A 13,802-nucleotide genomic window follows, 5' to 3' on the forward strand; every position below is an offset into this window, starting at 1 on the left:
ATCTTTACTCTGGACCCGGTTCCACATTTTGTGAGTTAGAGTTAATTCTGAGTTATAGTTAGTTCATTTTCAATGAGTTAAATCTTAACTCTGATCAATTTGTCTATTTTCGTCCTCACTACAGCCTGCGTACGTACTCAATGACCGCTCCCTAAGACTATACTTAACTTCGCACTTCCGAGTCGACACTCGTCAGTAAGACTAGCAACTTAGATGGTAAATATTGGAATTTCTGTACCGCATTTTTGGGACCCGTTTTACTAAGAAAAGAAAAATCCGGTGTTTATAAAAAGGTCGATGATTTTTGAGATTCCGCTTTCTGCCGATGACAGACAAGTAATAAACCCAACAAACATTTCGCAACGCCAGAATAAAATCTGGTTTGAAGAATCCGTATTTTGAGAAATATACCAAAAGGGAACTTCCACTAGGCTTAGATCGGTCAATTAATGTACGCGGTAAACCTCGCCTAATTCTGGACCAGCTGGGACCGAGTAACGGATCGGAAAAATTATGATAGGAAAAATGGAAAGTGGTTGAATTTTTATCCTAGTTAGTCAAAACTGGGTCCTCAAAGTCGCCAAGTCCGGCGTTCGGTGAGGTTTACCGTAGTAAAAAATGTTTAATCTCGTTTTTGAGACACTTAAAATGCACGGTGACGACACCTATTGGTCGGTTGGATAACTAAGTTAAACAGACGGCATTTAAACTATTTCTCTGGTTGTCGAGAGTTTGTTAGATGTAATAAATAAATAAATAAATAATCTTTGTGTCTGGCGACTTTTTCACTCGCAAAAATCAAAATAATGGAAAAAAAAATTTGAATTTGATTGGTAATTTATATGTTCAAGTACTAATTACTTTGAAAAATGTGGTTGTATTCAAATAAAAATTTCATTAAGTCTGAATTGAATGTGTTTGTTCTCTAAACAACAGGGGGCCAGTTGCTCAAAGGTTGGTTAAAGATAACCGGCCGTTAAATACCATAGTAACAATGAAATTTCAATCGTCACCATATCAACTATCCACTGGTTAGCTCTAACCAACCTTTGAGCAACTGGCCCCTGTTGTTTCTGCTAAGTTGGATCGTTTAGGACAAGATTTGAGAGATGGTTTACGCAGTCGACAAGGTGGCCACTTACATACATGGAAATCAGGGGATTTTGTTTTAAAAAAGTCGTAAATTTGCTGTGCGTAAAATCAATCAGTTTCCGTCTGTCTTTCGACTATGACTGTGTTAATTGATTGGATTCTTAGCAGATCTAGTCAGAGAAAAGTCGGGGGGAGGTAAGCCTCCCTGGTCAACCTAAGTTAAATGGCGTCCATTGTTTAATGCTAGATTAATGGAATGGAACATCTTCTTTGGGACAAGTCGAACTAAGCGCCGAAATACTGCCATACTCTTTTGATGTCTATATCAGAGGTTTAGCACATGAATTCACATAAGTATTTTCGTTAATAATGTATACATTTTCTGGTCTCCGACTCCTACCCGAGGCTTACTGTACCTTCACTTCCCTTACTGCACTGGACAAAACTCACGCAAAGAAAGTAAATTTCATGAATTAACATCAGTATATAACAATTTTATTAAACCTCTATCTAATAGATGTGTAATAAACTAATTCGTTTGCATATAAACATTTGTTAACAAGTTTTCATAAAATTTACACATTAACAATTAAAAGACATTACATAAAGTCATGAAGATCATCAAACTCTCATTATCACAAGTTGTTTTACAGACTGACTGTCATGTGTTACAGAGTGGTCACTGACCTAGAAAAAATCTGGGAAAACTGGAAATTTGACAAAAAACATGGGGTCAGTTGCTCAAAAGTTGGTTACAGATGACTGGCGGATAAATACCGTAGTAACAATGAACTTTTAATTGTCTCTTTGTCAACTATCCACTGGTTAACTCTTATGAGCAACTGCAGCCCTTGGAAAACTCAGGCAATTTGGATAATGCTATTGACAGCGTATCGAAACGCGATTCAATGAAAAATGAATGAATTGTAACAATTTAAACAAAGAAATTTGACATGGAAACTTTTACGGACTGGTATTAGCTTAAACCTGGGGGCTAACTTTATTCATTTTCAATTTAGTAAGCCCCGAGAAAGGTAATACCATTCTATAAAACCGGGTCCAGGGTATTCGGGCGTTAAGTGGCGCCACCCTGTGTTAGTTATGGAGTTAGAAATCAATTTGATCGGCTTCAGTTTCGCTGTCACTAGACGCGTATAACTGATCCATATCGGTGTTCCATCTGAACATGTCGGCGCATTGAGGAGAACACGAGTTGAACAGGAACGGAACGTTTTTAACTCCGAAGATTTTCGTACACGGTCGAATCAGACGAATTCCCGGGCCGTACATCGCACCTTTACAACAATCGCAGCGACGAGGACTGAAAATATATATTCAAAAACACGTCTCAGGGGTTGCTACTGATACTGGATTCTACCGCCGGGCAAGCCCCTATTCTAGGATACAAACGTGAAATAATAAGGGGAATGCTAGCCAGGAGTTGACTCGATACTGGAGTCATAAAGTTCATACTTCAAAACTCTTGTGGCCGGTTGCATAGTCATGGCTTAGACTTAAGACCAGTCTAAGAACAACTTAGTTCTATAGCCAATCTAAGAACTAAAGACCAGTCTTAAGATTTAAGACCACTTTTGGACTAAGTCACGACTGCAACTGGCCCCCGGGGCAAGTTCCATAGTCATGGCTTCAACTTAAGACTAGTCTAAGACCAACTTAGTTCTATAGCCAATCTAACTTAAGATTAAAGACAAGTTAAGTTTCCACTTGGTCTCGGGCCCTGGTCTGCTAGGGAAACACGATTGCCTGAGAGTGCCATCAGGTTTGAATCCCTGTTGAAGAGGAGTCCTGGGTATCACTTACTTTTTCAGAACCTGTAAAGCCGATTCATGAATCGAGGAATAACGTTTTTGTAGCTGATAACCGATGAAAATATTAGCAGCGATATCGACTAATCTCTGAAATAAACAATACAACAATGATTAATATCAGGATTTTACTTGTCAGGACCAGTGCCATAGTTGTGAGTTAAGAGAACTCTAGATCCAGTTACACAGTTGTGAGTTAGGGAACTCTGAACTCAAGCTCCACAGCTGTGAGTTATCTCTGAACCGCAGGATCTAGTTCCACAGTTCAGAGCTCGAGTTAACTCAGGATCCAGCTCCACAGTTGTGGTTAGCCTCTGAGTTGAAATAAATTCATTTTCAATAAGTTAACTCTTCAAATCATAGGGCCTATCTCACAGCTGTGGAACTGGGTCCTGGATACTCGATCAATGAAGTAAACTTACGACGGGTTGATTTCTTGTATTCTCCTCCCAGAATAACGGATGCATGTAGTTATTGGCGACTCGGATGTATTTGAGGTTAAGTTTCAAAGCGCCGCACGGTAACGCCGGCAACTGATTACCATCTACATTCAATTCACGTAGAGTCCTTAAACACAAAAAAACAAACAACTCAATTACCTTAAACTGAACTTCATTAACTATTAATTCTTGAGTCGGTTTTTGAGAAACTTACTTCAGTTGTTTGATGTCGTTTGGAATGAATGATATTCTGTTGTAAGATAAATCTAAATGACGCAATCTTTTCATCAGAAACAACCTGAATATTGTACAAAAATATTCATACAATTAGTTCCGTAGAGTTTTTTCCTAATTATTTTAGAAGGCCATTCGTTAAGTATGAACCAATGAGGGTTGCAGGATTAACAATTGGCCACTTTTCTGTACAAGTACGTTATACTTAAACAGGGTGGCCACTTACGGATACCTGGGAATCAGGATCAGCGAGTAGTTAGAGAATTTTGTAAAGAAGCAAAAATCAGGGAAATTTGTTGAGGTGGCTAGTTCGCTCAAAAAATCAAAGAGTTTCTATGCTTCATGTGATTGATTGTGTTAATTGATAGGATTGTTAGCAGATCAAATGAGAGGGAACACAATCTGCATGTCAGGGAATAAACAAGTCAAATAGAAGTGGCTAAAATTAACATTGCGTGCATAAAATTTATGGATAAGAGTTTTACAAATACAGTGCCAAATATATGGGGGTGTAGGGAAAAGGGAGAAAGGTTTAGGGGAGGTTGAGAGAGAGTGAGAGATGTATGGGTGAAAGTTAAGAGGTTACATTAAACACTCACCCAGGAGGTAGAGAGGAAATCAGACAGAACGACATCACTAACGTTTTCAGTTTTTTCAAACAGTGAATCTTCGATGGAATATCTTTAATCGGATTGTCGCGAAGTTTCAAAACTTGCAGTTGTTTTATAGAGAGCACCTCCGGCGGAACGAACTAGAGAAATAGAGGACGCTGATATTTCAGTCTGAGAATAGATGGCGACACTCATATAGGTAAATTTAACTTTTAGATACGTTTTCAATGAGCATATTTCAGTGTAGGGATAGATAGCAATTCCAGATTAAACCCTCTACTGGCTGCTTCTATCAGGTTTACCAGAGTCCCAACGACTCATTGATTCCTTAAAAACTCCTAAACAGAAAATGCTTTTAAAGGTGCTTGGAACTAATTTGCCTGAAACTCCTTCAATTTTTAGACTTAGGCAAATAGAAATTTTTGTATCTTACCCTAAAATCGTTGAAGGATAAGTTGAGATAAGTGATAGTTTTCGACAGCGTGACTATATCTGGAAGTTGATTGATGAAGTTAGCCTTCAAGCTGAGCGCCGTTCCACCGCTGACTATTGAATCTAAAACCGCCAATTCCGATGGCGAAACTTCGCGATCTCCAGTCGCGGCTATTCAAACAGAAAAACATTCGCTTAATATAGCAACAAAGCAGCAATAAGGTGAGCTAAATCACAGTTGATGATTTAAGAATTTATTCTGACAGTTTCGAAATCTTCTGGCTAAACTTCATCAGAAATATGAAAATGAATGTTTTATTTTAGTTTTTCTGATGATGAAGTTTAGTAGAAAATTTGAAACTCTCGGAATAAATTCTTAAATCATCAACTGTGGGTTTTGCTGATTATTTCTGAAGTATTGAGATTAATACCAGTCTCTACCAGTCAGCAATAAGGTTTTCTGTTGTCATTTGAACTGAAGTGAATCATAGAATTGTTCAAACCTCATTGTCTTAGATTTTAACCTTGTGAAAAATAAATGGCCTCGAAGGAAGATTAAGTAGAGCGCCCTCTACTTACCGAAAGGTGAATTACTGCGTCGAGATTCCTGGAAGAAATGAGGAGTCGACGATTGGAAAACGGATTCCATCTCGGGGAATTCGGACATCGTAACCGGACGCGGAGATTGCGAGAACGATGGCACAGACTCTCTACGAAATACACGCATTCATTCATTTTAGTAAAACAAGTGTGAAACTGGAGCCTGAAGACAGAATATTCAACTCTATTCTTTTGCATATTTTAACAATCAGTTTTTGATGCAAAAGATTAGAATTAGTTTCAGAATTCAGGGTGGCCACTGAAATGGAAAACTGGAAATCTTGGGTAATCAAAAAAAAAAAAAACCTAGAAAAAGATCAGAGAATTTGATGAATTTTACCAAAAACCTAGAAAACTCAGGGAATTCGGATAATGCTTCCTCGGATTTTGAATTTTTTCATGGAAAAATCAGAGAATTTGTAAATGGCCTGAACTGGAGAAAAAATATTCAACTTAATTTCTTAACAATCAATAGTTTTTGATGGGAGACTTAATTCAGTTTCAGAATCAGCTCAGGGTGCAGTTTTACTAATTCCTAAGTTCAATTCCTTAAAAGAATAATTCCTTAATCGATTTACGGTTTAAACTGAATTAATGAAGAAATTAAATCGATTTATGAGTTGATAATTTCTGTGAAACCGGATTTCGAAATTCTTACCCGCCAACAAAGGACACTAATTTCTGCGGCGAGCCGCCCGATTTCGAACCGTCGTAAATAACGATCTCGGTGTGCGGCGTTTCGCCCGGTTTGAACGGACTCTGATATTTCGGCAGCGCACGTATCGACGATTTCACCTCGTACTGTAAAACCTCTTCCATCTGAGATTTCACTAACGCGGCCATCTCGATCAGAACCTGTCGCCCCGGGATACGAGGCTGAACAGGATCGATCATATCCACTGTAAACAACGTATCGATAACTGTTAAAACCGTTATAATTCAAAATTCAAATTCATCAATTACAAACAATTCAATCTGCAGCCTGGATCCTGCACCCTTTTAGACATTTTTATTGAAAATGAACTACAAACACCTGACATTTAGACATTTTATCAGCACTCTTTCAAAAACTGATCGCCTGCACTTCACATGTGTTCAGAACTTCACCTGAGACATTTCTAATTGAAAATGAACTAAAAACTCCAGACATTGGACATTTTATCAGCAAACTTTCACAAACTGATCGTCCACACTTCACATGTGTTCAGAACTTCACCTGAGACATTTCTAATTGAAAATGAACTAAAAACTCCAGACATTGGACATTTTATCAGCTAGCTTTCACAAACTGATCGTCCACACTTCAAAGGCCTCCCATAGAGGTGAATGTGTGAAGGGGTACAGGTTGCAGGCTGCAGATTGATAGAGGAGACCAGAGTACATTGAGCCACCCTAAATAGAATCCCTTGCTACAGCTATAACAACAACACTTCCCTTTCACCTCCTAGCTACCGATATTTATCAAAAATGTTGTTGATTTTTCACTGCTTCCAAAAAATTTCCCTAAGGGCGGCTCCATGTGAATGGGTGGCTCCATGCGCCCAGGTCTCCCGTACCTAGACCTAAACGATCTTACATTGTTCATCCATGGATACGACCGTCATCGGTCCAGTGTCGCGCTCTAAATACTCTTGCGCCAACAATTTCGTCAATTTCTTATAATTATGCTTAGAAAACACGGCCTTTTTCACTTTACGCAACGGCAGACGCTGAATCTGCGAAACTCTGATCAGAAAATCATTCAACGTAAACAAACACGGTTCGTAATAACGCAAATCGTCCTGTTCTTCCAGGAACAAATACTGATTCATTAAATGTGGTAGAATTTTCGGCATTCTCATCGGGAATGCATCCGGACCGCGAGGTTTGTAGGATTTAACGAGACTACCGGGCGCGGTCGAACTGGATGACGGTACAATCCGATATTCGCTCGTATTGTGTCTGTATAACGCCTCGAGGATGTATTTCTGTTGGTTTCGGAGGTAGCTGTTCACGCGCTGCGGCGAGCTGCCGGATTTACCGCGTCGTTTCAGCGGAGATTTACGCGATTTAGCTAATTCCGCCGGAACGGGCGAAGCTAAACTCGGGACGACGCTCGGAGTCGTAGGTAGCGGAGTCCAGCGCAGATTATACTCGTCAGGATCGAATAAAGACGATTCCTGTTTGTCGAATCTGTCCGGGTCGTCATCTTCGGGATCCTGCTCGGCGGGTTTTTTTCGCACCGGGGGCGGAGGGGGTCGCGGTTTACGCAATAGTTTCGTAGAATTCTGTGTTTTCTTCGATTTTAATCCAGGGAGTACCACATCAGCCTGGTTCACAGACAGTAATAAAAGAAAGAAATAAATCAAACTTAATAATGATTTCAAAGTAGATTTTTTTTAGAGGCCTATGCCTACCACAAATGACCACGTCCACTAAACAGTGGCGTTGGAACTGTAGCGACTGCAGCAGTGAAAGCTACGGCAATAATTTACTGAATAACATTTTTTTCTTTCTATACTTGAGTATGTTTTTGACGAAATTGAAGTAAATTTGCCGCGGCAACCTGTCAAAAATCGGCAATTGGCCGCGGCATTCAAAAGTTGCTTCCAACGTCCTGCTAAAGTCCATTGTCTTATCATGACATTGACCTGGCTTGAGATTGTCAGTATTACACTGTCTCAATGTCTGTGGTTTAGCTTCACCCTTCATGATCTGATATTTCCACAAGGCAAGCCCACACGCTTACCACCAACGATTGGGTAACTAACTAAGGCTTAGATATTTAAGGAGAGAAATAGAGATAATAACAATAGTTGGTCGATTTTCAATCAATTTTTTTTCTTCAATCAAAATTTCACTCTTCTTGACTTGACTTACTAAATAGACAATAGGCCTATAGTAGTCTTGCCATAACAGTACAGGTGGCCCTTAACACCACATGACAGGAAAGTTGGCCTACTTAGGCAATAAACTGCAGTTCTCCCTGAAATTTCTAGTTCTTATATCTAACGTTAAAGAATATCAATATCGATTGTAGTTAAATATAATTCTCAAACCTGATGAAAAACTGGTTGAACGAGAGACGCCATTTTAACAACGTCGCTATGACGACTGAACTTAGACTGGTTGCCGGTTTCTCTACTCTTATTTAGACTGGTTGACTGTCAAATTCAATCAGTAGACTGGTGACCGGTCCCAACTGGACAGGTAACCAGTCTAAGTAAATATGAGGCACTTGCCACAGGTTGAAAAAATATTTGGAACGTGTTCGAACCCCCAAAATTACTCAATTTGTGATAGGGCATGATGTCGAAGGTGGTCAATCACGTAAAGACAACCAAACAGCTTTGAATCCGTACTAAAAAACTTCCAATGCATCAGAATGAAAAAACAACACTAAATACTTGATTATATAAAACATTTTATTTTTTAATGATATCATGCAACACCCTCTAAAATTACACATACAAAATGGAGAGACTGATTTTAGTTCATCAAACGATGTCCTTAAAGAGTTAGAAATATAATTTAGATAGAATGTCTTTGACACAAAACATCTCTTTCACCAACACCGAAAACATACAAAAACTGACTGACGACCTTTCTTCATAATCATCAGTAAACAAATGCACAATATCATAAATAAAGTAGAAGACTGCGCTTGGCTTCGTGATTAACACGAGACAAAATATTACAAATTTTCCTACTCCATAACATGATGACCGCGCAAACTGCCACAGAATGGGGTACCGGCACACACCAGATGGCGCAACAATACACCAGGATTCAGTTCCACAGTGCTGAGTTAGAGTTAACTCTTGAGTTACAATCAATTCATTTCAACTCTTAAGTCAAATTTTAACTTACAGCTGTGGAACTGGGTCCTATGTAATTAGTTCATTTTCGATGAAAATATTTGAATGGGATTTTTAGGTTTCTGAATCTTGACAAATGAGTCATCAATGATTACACTGTTAATCGATTGGATAAGTTGATTTGAAATCGGAATGTAGACGAAATTGAAACGCACTTGCTGAATACCCACTGTAGCGACACCTGGTGGATGTTTTTTTCGCCACAGTAGCAGTGCCGGTACGTATTCACTTGTTTCCTCGGAGAAATATTAATCGCTCCACGCACGAGATCGGAGCTAAGCGCAGTCTTTATACCGTCAACACTTCGCTTTGATTTTTCGCGTCGTTTTTCTCCGCTTATAAATCGAGTTTTTTTTACTTTTCTTTCTTCCCCGACGACAAACCGTCGCGTAGTTTTTTGATTTCCGGTTCGAAAAGGTCGTGACACAAAACGCCGTTCTCGTCGAAGAAATTCGCGACCGATTTCTTGATCGTCGTTTCGCGTTTTTGATTCGTCGTTCCGTCGAAATACGAGAACGTTAGATTATAAATATCGTCGTATCTGAAATAAACAACGAAGTTGGTGATTCCTGGGAATATGTTAGGAGTTTTCAAGGAGTTAACCCTTTCAGAGCTGGCTAATTAATATCCTATAGTGCTGAAGATAATTTGAGAATTCTGAAAAATTCCACCCCAGTGTGTTGAATAACGGGAATAGCACTATAGCGCGTCTACATCGCGGCACGGTGTATCGTTAGTTACTAATATTTCACTATGTTTGACAGGTGCTGCCATCTTTCAAGAGAGATAATTAGTAATTACTAATTAAATCAATACACCGCAATGCGGTGTACTAGCAAAATCCATCACTGATTCACCGCACTGCAGTGTAGAGGCACTGAAAGGGTTAAAGGAGAAACTTTCAAAAAGAATTGTCTGCATCACTTTCATATCCTTATTACAGTCGACTCCTCCTAAATAGGTACTGTTTATCTCGGTAAACCGGTAATTGGTGGTTTTGTAAGGCTTAACGGAAATGATACCTCGTTTCTCCGCAGCGGCCGGGTCATATTTGTGAAATATAATAAAATTTGCAATCAGTTCATTTCTATAGCTGCTGGGTCTGTTATGGTAAAATTGATCACAATTTAAAATAGCAGTAATGTACAGGTTAGATAGGCGACTGGCTAGGTGAACTTTAGCTGAGAAACAGGGTATCAATTTTTTTAGCCTAAGTTAATTTCTATCCTTTTTACACTAACTAAATTTGGTTCTGCCTAATTGGATATAAGTAAATCCACTAAATAGTTAAATATCTAAAGGTGTGGTTCCAGATTTCCAGATGGCAGATTGATAATTGCATAGCAAAGCACCGAAGTGCTTGTAAGATTTAGTTCAATTTCTACACTGTACCTTTTGATATAAGATGAAATCATCCATACATTATCAGGATCGATACCGGCTTTATCTTTCTCGCAACAGACCAGAAATATTCCCATTTCTGTGTACATCGTGTATAGAGTCAATACGCCCATCATTACAAAATAACTTCACAATTCGTTAAAGAATCTATACGTTGAAGTGACAGAAAAACCAAACTTCTTCAAAAATTTCTTAAGTTGACACCAAAAAATTGAATTTTGCATCATAAAAGAAAACCCACAATATCAATAATTTAAACAACTGTTATTGTTTTTTCTAACGTTCATTATTCTTATTTTTTGGGTGGAATCCTTCCAGCCATTTATTTTCAAACGTAAAAGTGACAGAAAAACCAAACAAAAATATTAAGTTGATGCCCAAAAAATAGAGATTTGAATTTAGTATCATTAAGCGAAACCCACAATAACAACTTAAACTGTTAGTGTTTTTTCTAACATTTCAGATGGAATCCTTCCAGCCATTTTCAGAATTTATTTTCAAACGCAAGTTAAAAATAATAGCAGTTGTTTTAAATTGACGTTGTGGGTTTCTCTTAATGATATTCATCAAGACTACAAAAGTGATTGCCTGTACAGTAGGAGCCATCAGGACTCGAACCCGCCTGTCACTCAGCACTAGTCAATGCTACAGTATCACACCTCATATCCAATTGAGGACATTTACGTAGGTTTGCGTTGGTGTGAGTTTTCGATACCTAGTCAAATGATACCAAACAGATTGGAAGCTAGATTTTTTGTGTAAAAGGATACCTAAGTACGCAGAGGATTAGAATCGGTCTCGAAGCCGGGAACGGATTAAGATAATCCCAAACCAAGGCGAACATAGCGAACGCGACTCCTAAAGTACAAATCAGCAGTTTGCCGTCCATAATACCGGTCGATTCTGTGTACAGATATCTCTCAGTCATTATCTACAAAATACAGACAGCAAAAATTCATCGCGATGTTTTATTTAGAGGATTTCAATATTCATTGCTTATAGGGTAGATTTCTACAGAAACAGGGGGGCCACTTTCGTTTGACTTGCTTCCTGACATTTCACCGACTATTCCCTGACGTGAACGTTGTTTTCCCTGACTCTGACAGCTAAGAATCCAATCAATTAGTCAAATATGTAAAACATAGACTGAAATGGTATGATTTTACGAGTGATCTCAGCATATTTCCATTACTTTTCCCTGATTTTTAGCTTTTTTACTTAATCCCCCTACTTTTTTAAAGGAAAGAAAATTCCCCGAGTTTTCCTCCAGGTAAGTGGCGCCACCCTGAGGCAAACGCAGAGTCTGGACTGCATAGAAATTTATCACATTTGAATAATCAGTGATTTTGATATTTCGAGATAAAATAGCTCAGGTTTGATAGAAGATATATGTACATATTTCAAGAGTTACAAATTCCATATTTCGAATAATACCTTCTTCACAGCATCATCCAGCGCATTTTTAAGGGCGGCTCCATCCCATTTATCGATCTTAACCGGTTTACCATCGACCGACCACTGAAAAAATAAATCAACAAATTATTCATAGCTTTTTTTTTTAAATAGATTTTCTGACATATTTATCGGAGATACATGCATAAGGGGCAGCACCGACATATACCAGCGGAGTTCGAGGGCGGCTTTCAAAAACCTATCTACGTTAACGATATTTCAGCGAAACTAAAAAAGCACCGAAAGAAACCAACACTTAGCCATTAACCACATACACTCCATAAAAAATAAAGCAAGCAAACAAAGCTGTAATAATAGTATTTAGAACGAGTATCATGGCGGGCGGGGGCACCACGTGTAAATAATCACCTGTATTTCAGGAACGGACTTCTTACCGTTGCCACTGGTAGTCGTCTAAAAATGTTACTTAACTATTATTATAACTAATATAAAAGCATTTAACTACAGAGAGAGGGAGGGTCTGTGGAGAAGAGCACTAGAGATATCGGTTGTTACCCGTTATCTGGTATGGTATCCAGACTTGTTGAGCAGGTGGCTGGTTAGGTAATCATTGGCGGTAAGGTTTTATAATCGGATGGGATTTTTGTGAAAATATTCGATCGTGAAAGTAAACCACAGACAGGTTCTGACTGGTGGCTGGCACTGGCTTTAATAAGGAGTCATAGATAAGCCTATTTTGTATTTCTAAAGGCTTGTGAAATTACCTACCCATGTCGTAAACCAGTCCAGTAAATACCGAACATGAAACATGGCTACTCCATACTAACGATACATTTTAAGGATTAGACTCGCACGAGTTATGGTTATGGAAATAACCATTAATAATTAGGCCTTATATCATTATAAAAGCAATGAACAGTTTAAGTCAAGTGGACAATGCAGTATCAGTATCCGTCCATCCTCACTCGCCAGGGTTTGATTATCTCCAGCTGAAGTTAATGCCAACACAAACCCTTCATTAGTCTATTACATTGATTTCATGGGCGGACAGCGGGGTGCCGCTAAGCTAAGGGTCTGCATATAAGATACAGCCAGGGTTTGTGAGTTGTGGGCTTTGTCAGGAAATCAAATCCATGGCAACCATGGATGGTATAACTAGGTTACCCATGGTAACGATTCCAGGCATTTATTTCCAGACATTTATTTATTGTCCCTCCAACTTTTTTACAATGCATGATAATGATGGACGTTTTCACTTTCTTTCATCGGTTCAAAGACATACACGATTTTAAAATTCTAGTTTATATACGCCCACGGTTCAGTGACAGTTGTTATGCGTGTGTGGCACCGTAGCGGGTCCAAATTCAACAAAAAGTCAAAAGTTTGATTATGATTGTGGAGGAACAACCGCGGGGGCCGGGTCTGTATTGATTCCATATGCCGGTACATAATGTCCTGTTTCTAACTCTATGCGCAGAACTACACATTCAAACTACATTTTTTGAATATATTTCATCTTACTCTACAAGTTCAGGTATCAATCAGCAACGCATTCGCAATATCTTCAGAGAAAATGATGATTTCTTACCTTGAAAGCGGATTGTTGCTTCGTGTCTTTAGACGCCATTTTTATTTTCTGACGTCACGATATCGATCGGGTTCGAATCCTAATTAGTCTTTTGCTGGAAGATTGATATTTATATATCATCAACAACAGTATTTCTAACAAGTATTTATCCTAACATAGAAATATACTATGGACCCACAATAAAATAATTGTCAACATCTCCAACGTTACTGTGGCAATCGAGGCAATTTTCATTCTATCCATTGTCAATCAGGTTCGAATCCCATTTTAACTCTACTAAGTAGAACACCTAACTAATCATTCACAAC

The 13,802-nt window shown here is 38.6% G+C and overlaps 2 protein-coding genes across 3 annotated transcripts; both read right to left on the reverse strand.

Moving 5' to 3' along the window:
* Positions 1 to 1,629: 1,629 nt before the first annotated feature.
* Positions 1,630 to 8,314, reverse strand: LOC141910963 (uncharacterized). Its single transcript, XM_074801861.1, has 10 exons — positions 8,274 to 8,314; positions 6,812 to 7,544; positions 5,894 to 6,134; positions 5,215 to 5,345; positions 4,637 to 4,806; positions 4,192 to 4,343; positions 3,573 to 3,656; positions 3,341 to 3,485; positions 2,914 to 3,008; positions 1,630 to 2,413 (listed from the first exon to the last, which is right to left on the reverse strand). Exons 1-10 carry the CDS (start codon positions 8,304 to 8,306, stop codon positions 2,200 to 2,202), a joined length of 1,998 nt encoding a protein of 665 aa, XP_074657962.1. The 5' UTR covers positions 8,307 to 8,314; the 3' UTR covers positions 1,630 to 2,199.
* Positions 8,315 to 8,635: 321 nt separating this feature from the next.
* Positions 8,636 to 13,532, reverse strand: LOC141910749 (signal peptidase complex subunit 2-like). Of its 2 annotated transcripts, none has more exons than XM_074801524.1 (5): positions 13,495 to 13,532; positions 11,928 to 12,011; positions 11,264 to 11,424; positions 10,485 to 10,619; positions 8,636 to 9,633 (listed from the first exon to the last, which is right to left on the reverse strand). In XM_074801524.1, the coding sequence occupies exons 3-5, from the start codon at positions 11,419 to 11,421 to the stop codon at positions 9,447 to 9,449; spliced, it is 480 nt and encodes a 159-aa protein (XP_074657625.1). In that variant the 5' UTR covers positions 11,422 to 11,424; positions 11,928 to 12,011; positions 13,495 to 13,532; the 3' UTR covers positions 8,636 to 9,446. The 2 variants fall into 2 exon arrangements, with proteins under 2 accessions (XP_074657625.1, XP_074657626.1); XM_074801525.1 differs by lacking the exon at positions 13,495 to 13,532 and adding an exon at positions 12,315 to 12,355.
* Positions 13,533 to 13,802: the final 270 nt, after the last annotated feature.

Source organism: Tubulanus polymorphus, chromosome 9, assembly GCF_964204645.1.
Source record: "Tubulanus polymorphus chromosome 9, tnTubPoly1.2, whole genome shotgun sequence".
Classification (NCBI taxonomy): Eukaryota; Metazoa; Nemertea; class Palaeonemertea; order Tubulaniformes; family Tubulanidae; genus Tubulanus; species Tubulanus polymorphus.

Coding starts and splice junctions, on each gene's coding strand:
- LOC141910963 (XM_074801861.1), bottom strand. CDS start 8,306: ATGGCGTCTCTCGTTCAACCAGTTTTTCATCAG. Junction 3,657..4,191: donor ATTTCCTCTCTACCTCCTGG/GTGAGTGTTTAA, acceptor TACAATATTCAG/GTTGTTTCTGATGAAAAGAT. Junction 3,009..3,340: donor ATACAAGAAATCAACCCGTC/GTAAGTTTACTT, acceptor TGTTTATTTCAG/AGATTAGTCGATATCGCTGC.
- LOC141910749 (XM_074801524.1), bottom strand. CDS start 11,421: ATGACTGAGAGATATCTGTACACAGAATCGACCGGTATTATGGACGGC. Junction 10,620..11,263: donor CTAATCCTCTGCGTACTTAG/GTATCCTTTTAC, acceptor CGAATTGTGAAG/TTATTTTGTAATGATGGGCG. Junction 9,634..10,484: donor ATTTCATCTTATATCAAAAG/GTACAGTGTAGA, acceptor TGTTTATTTCAG/ATACGACGATATTTATAATC.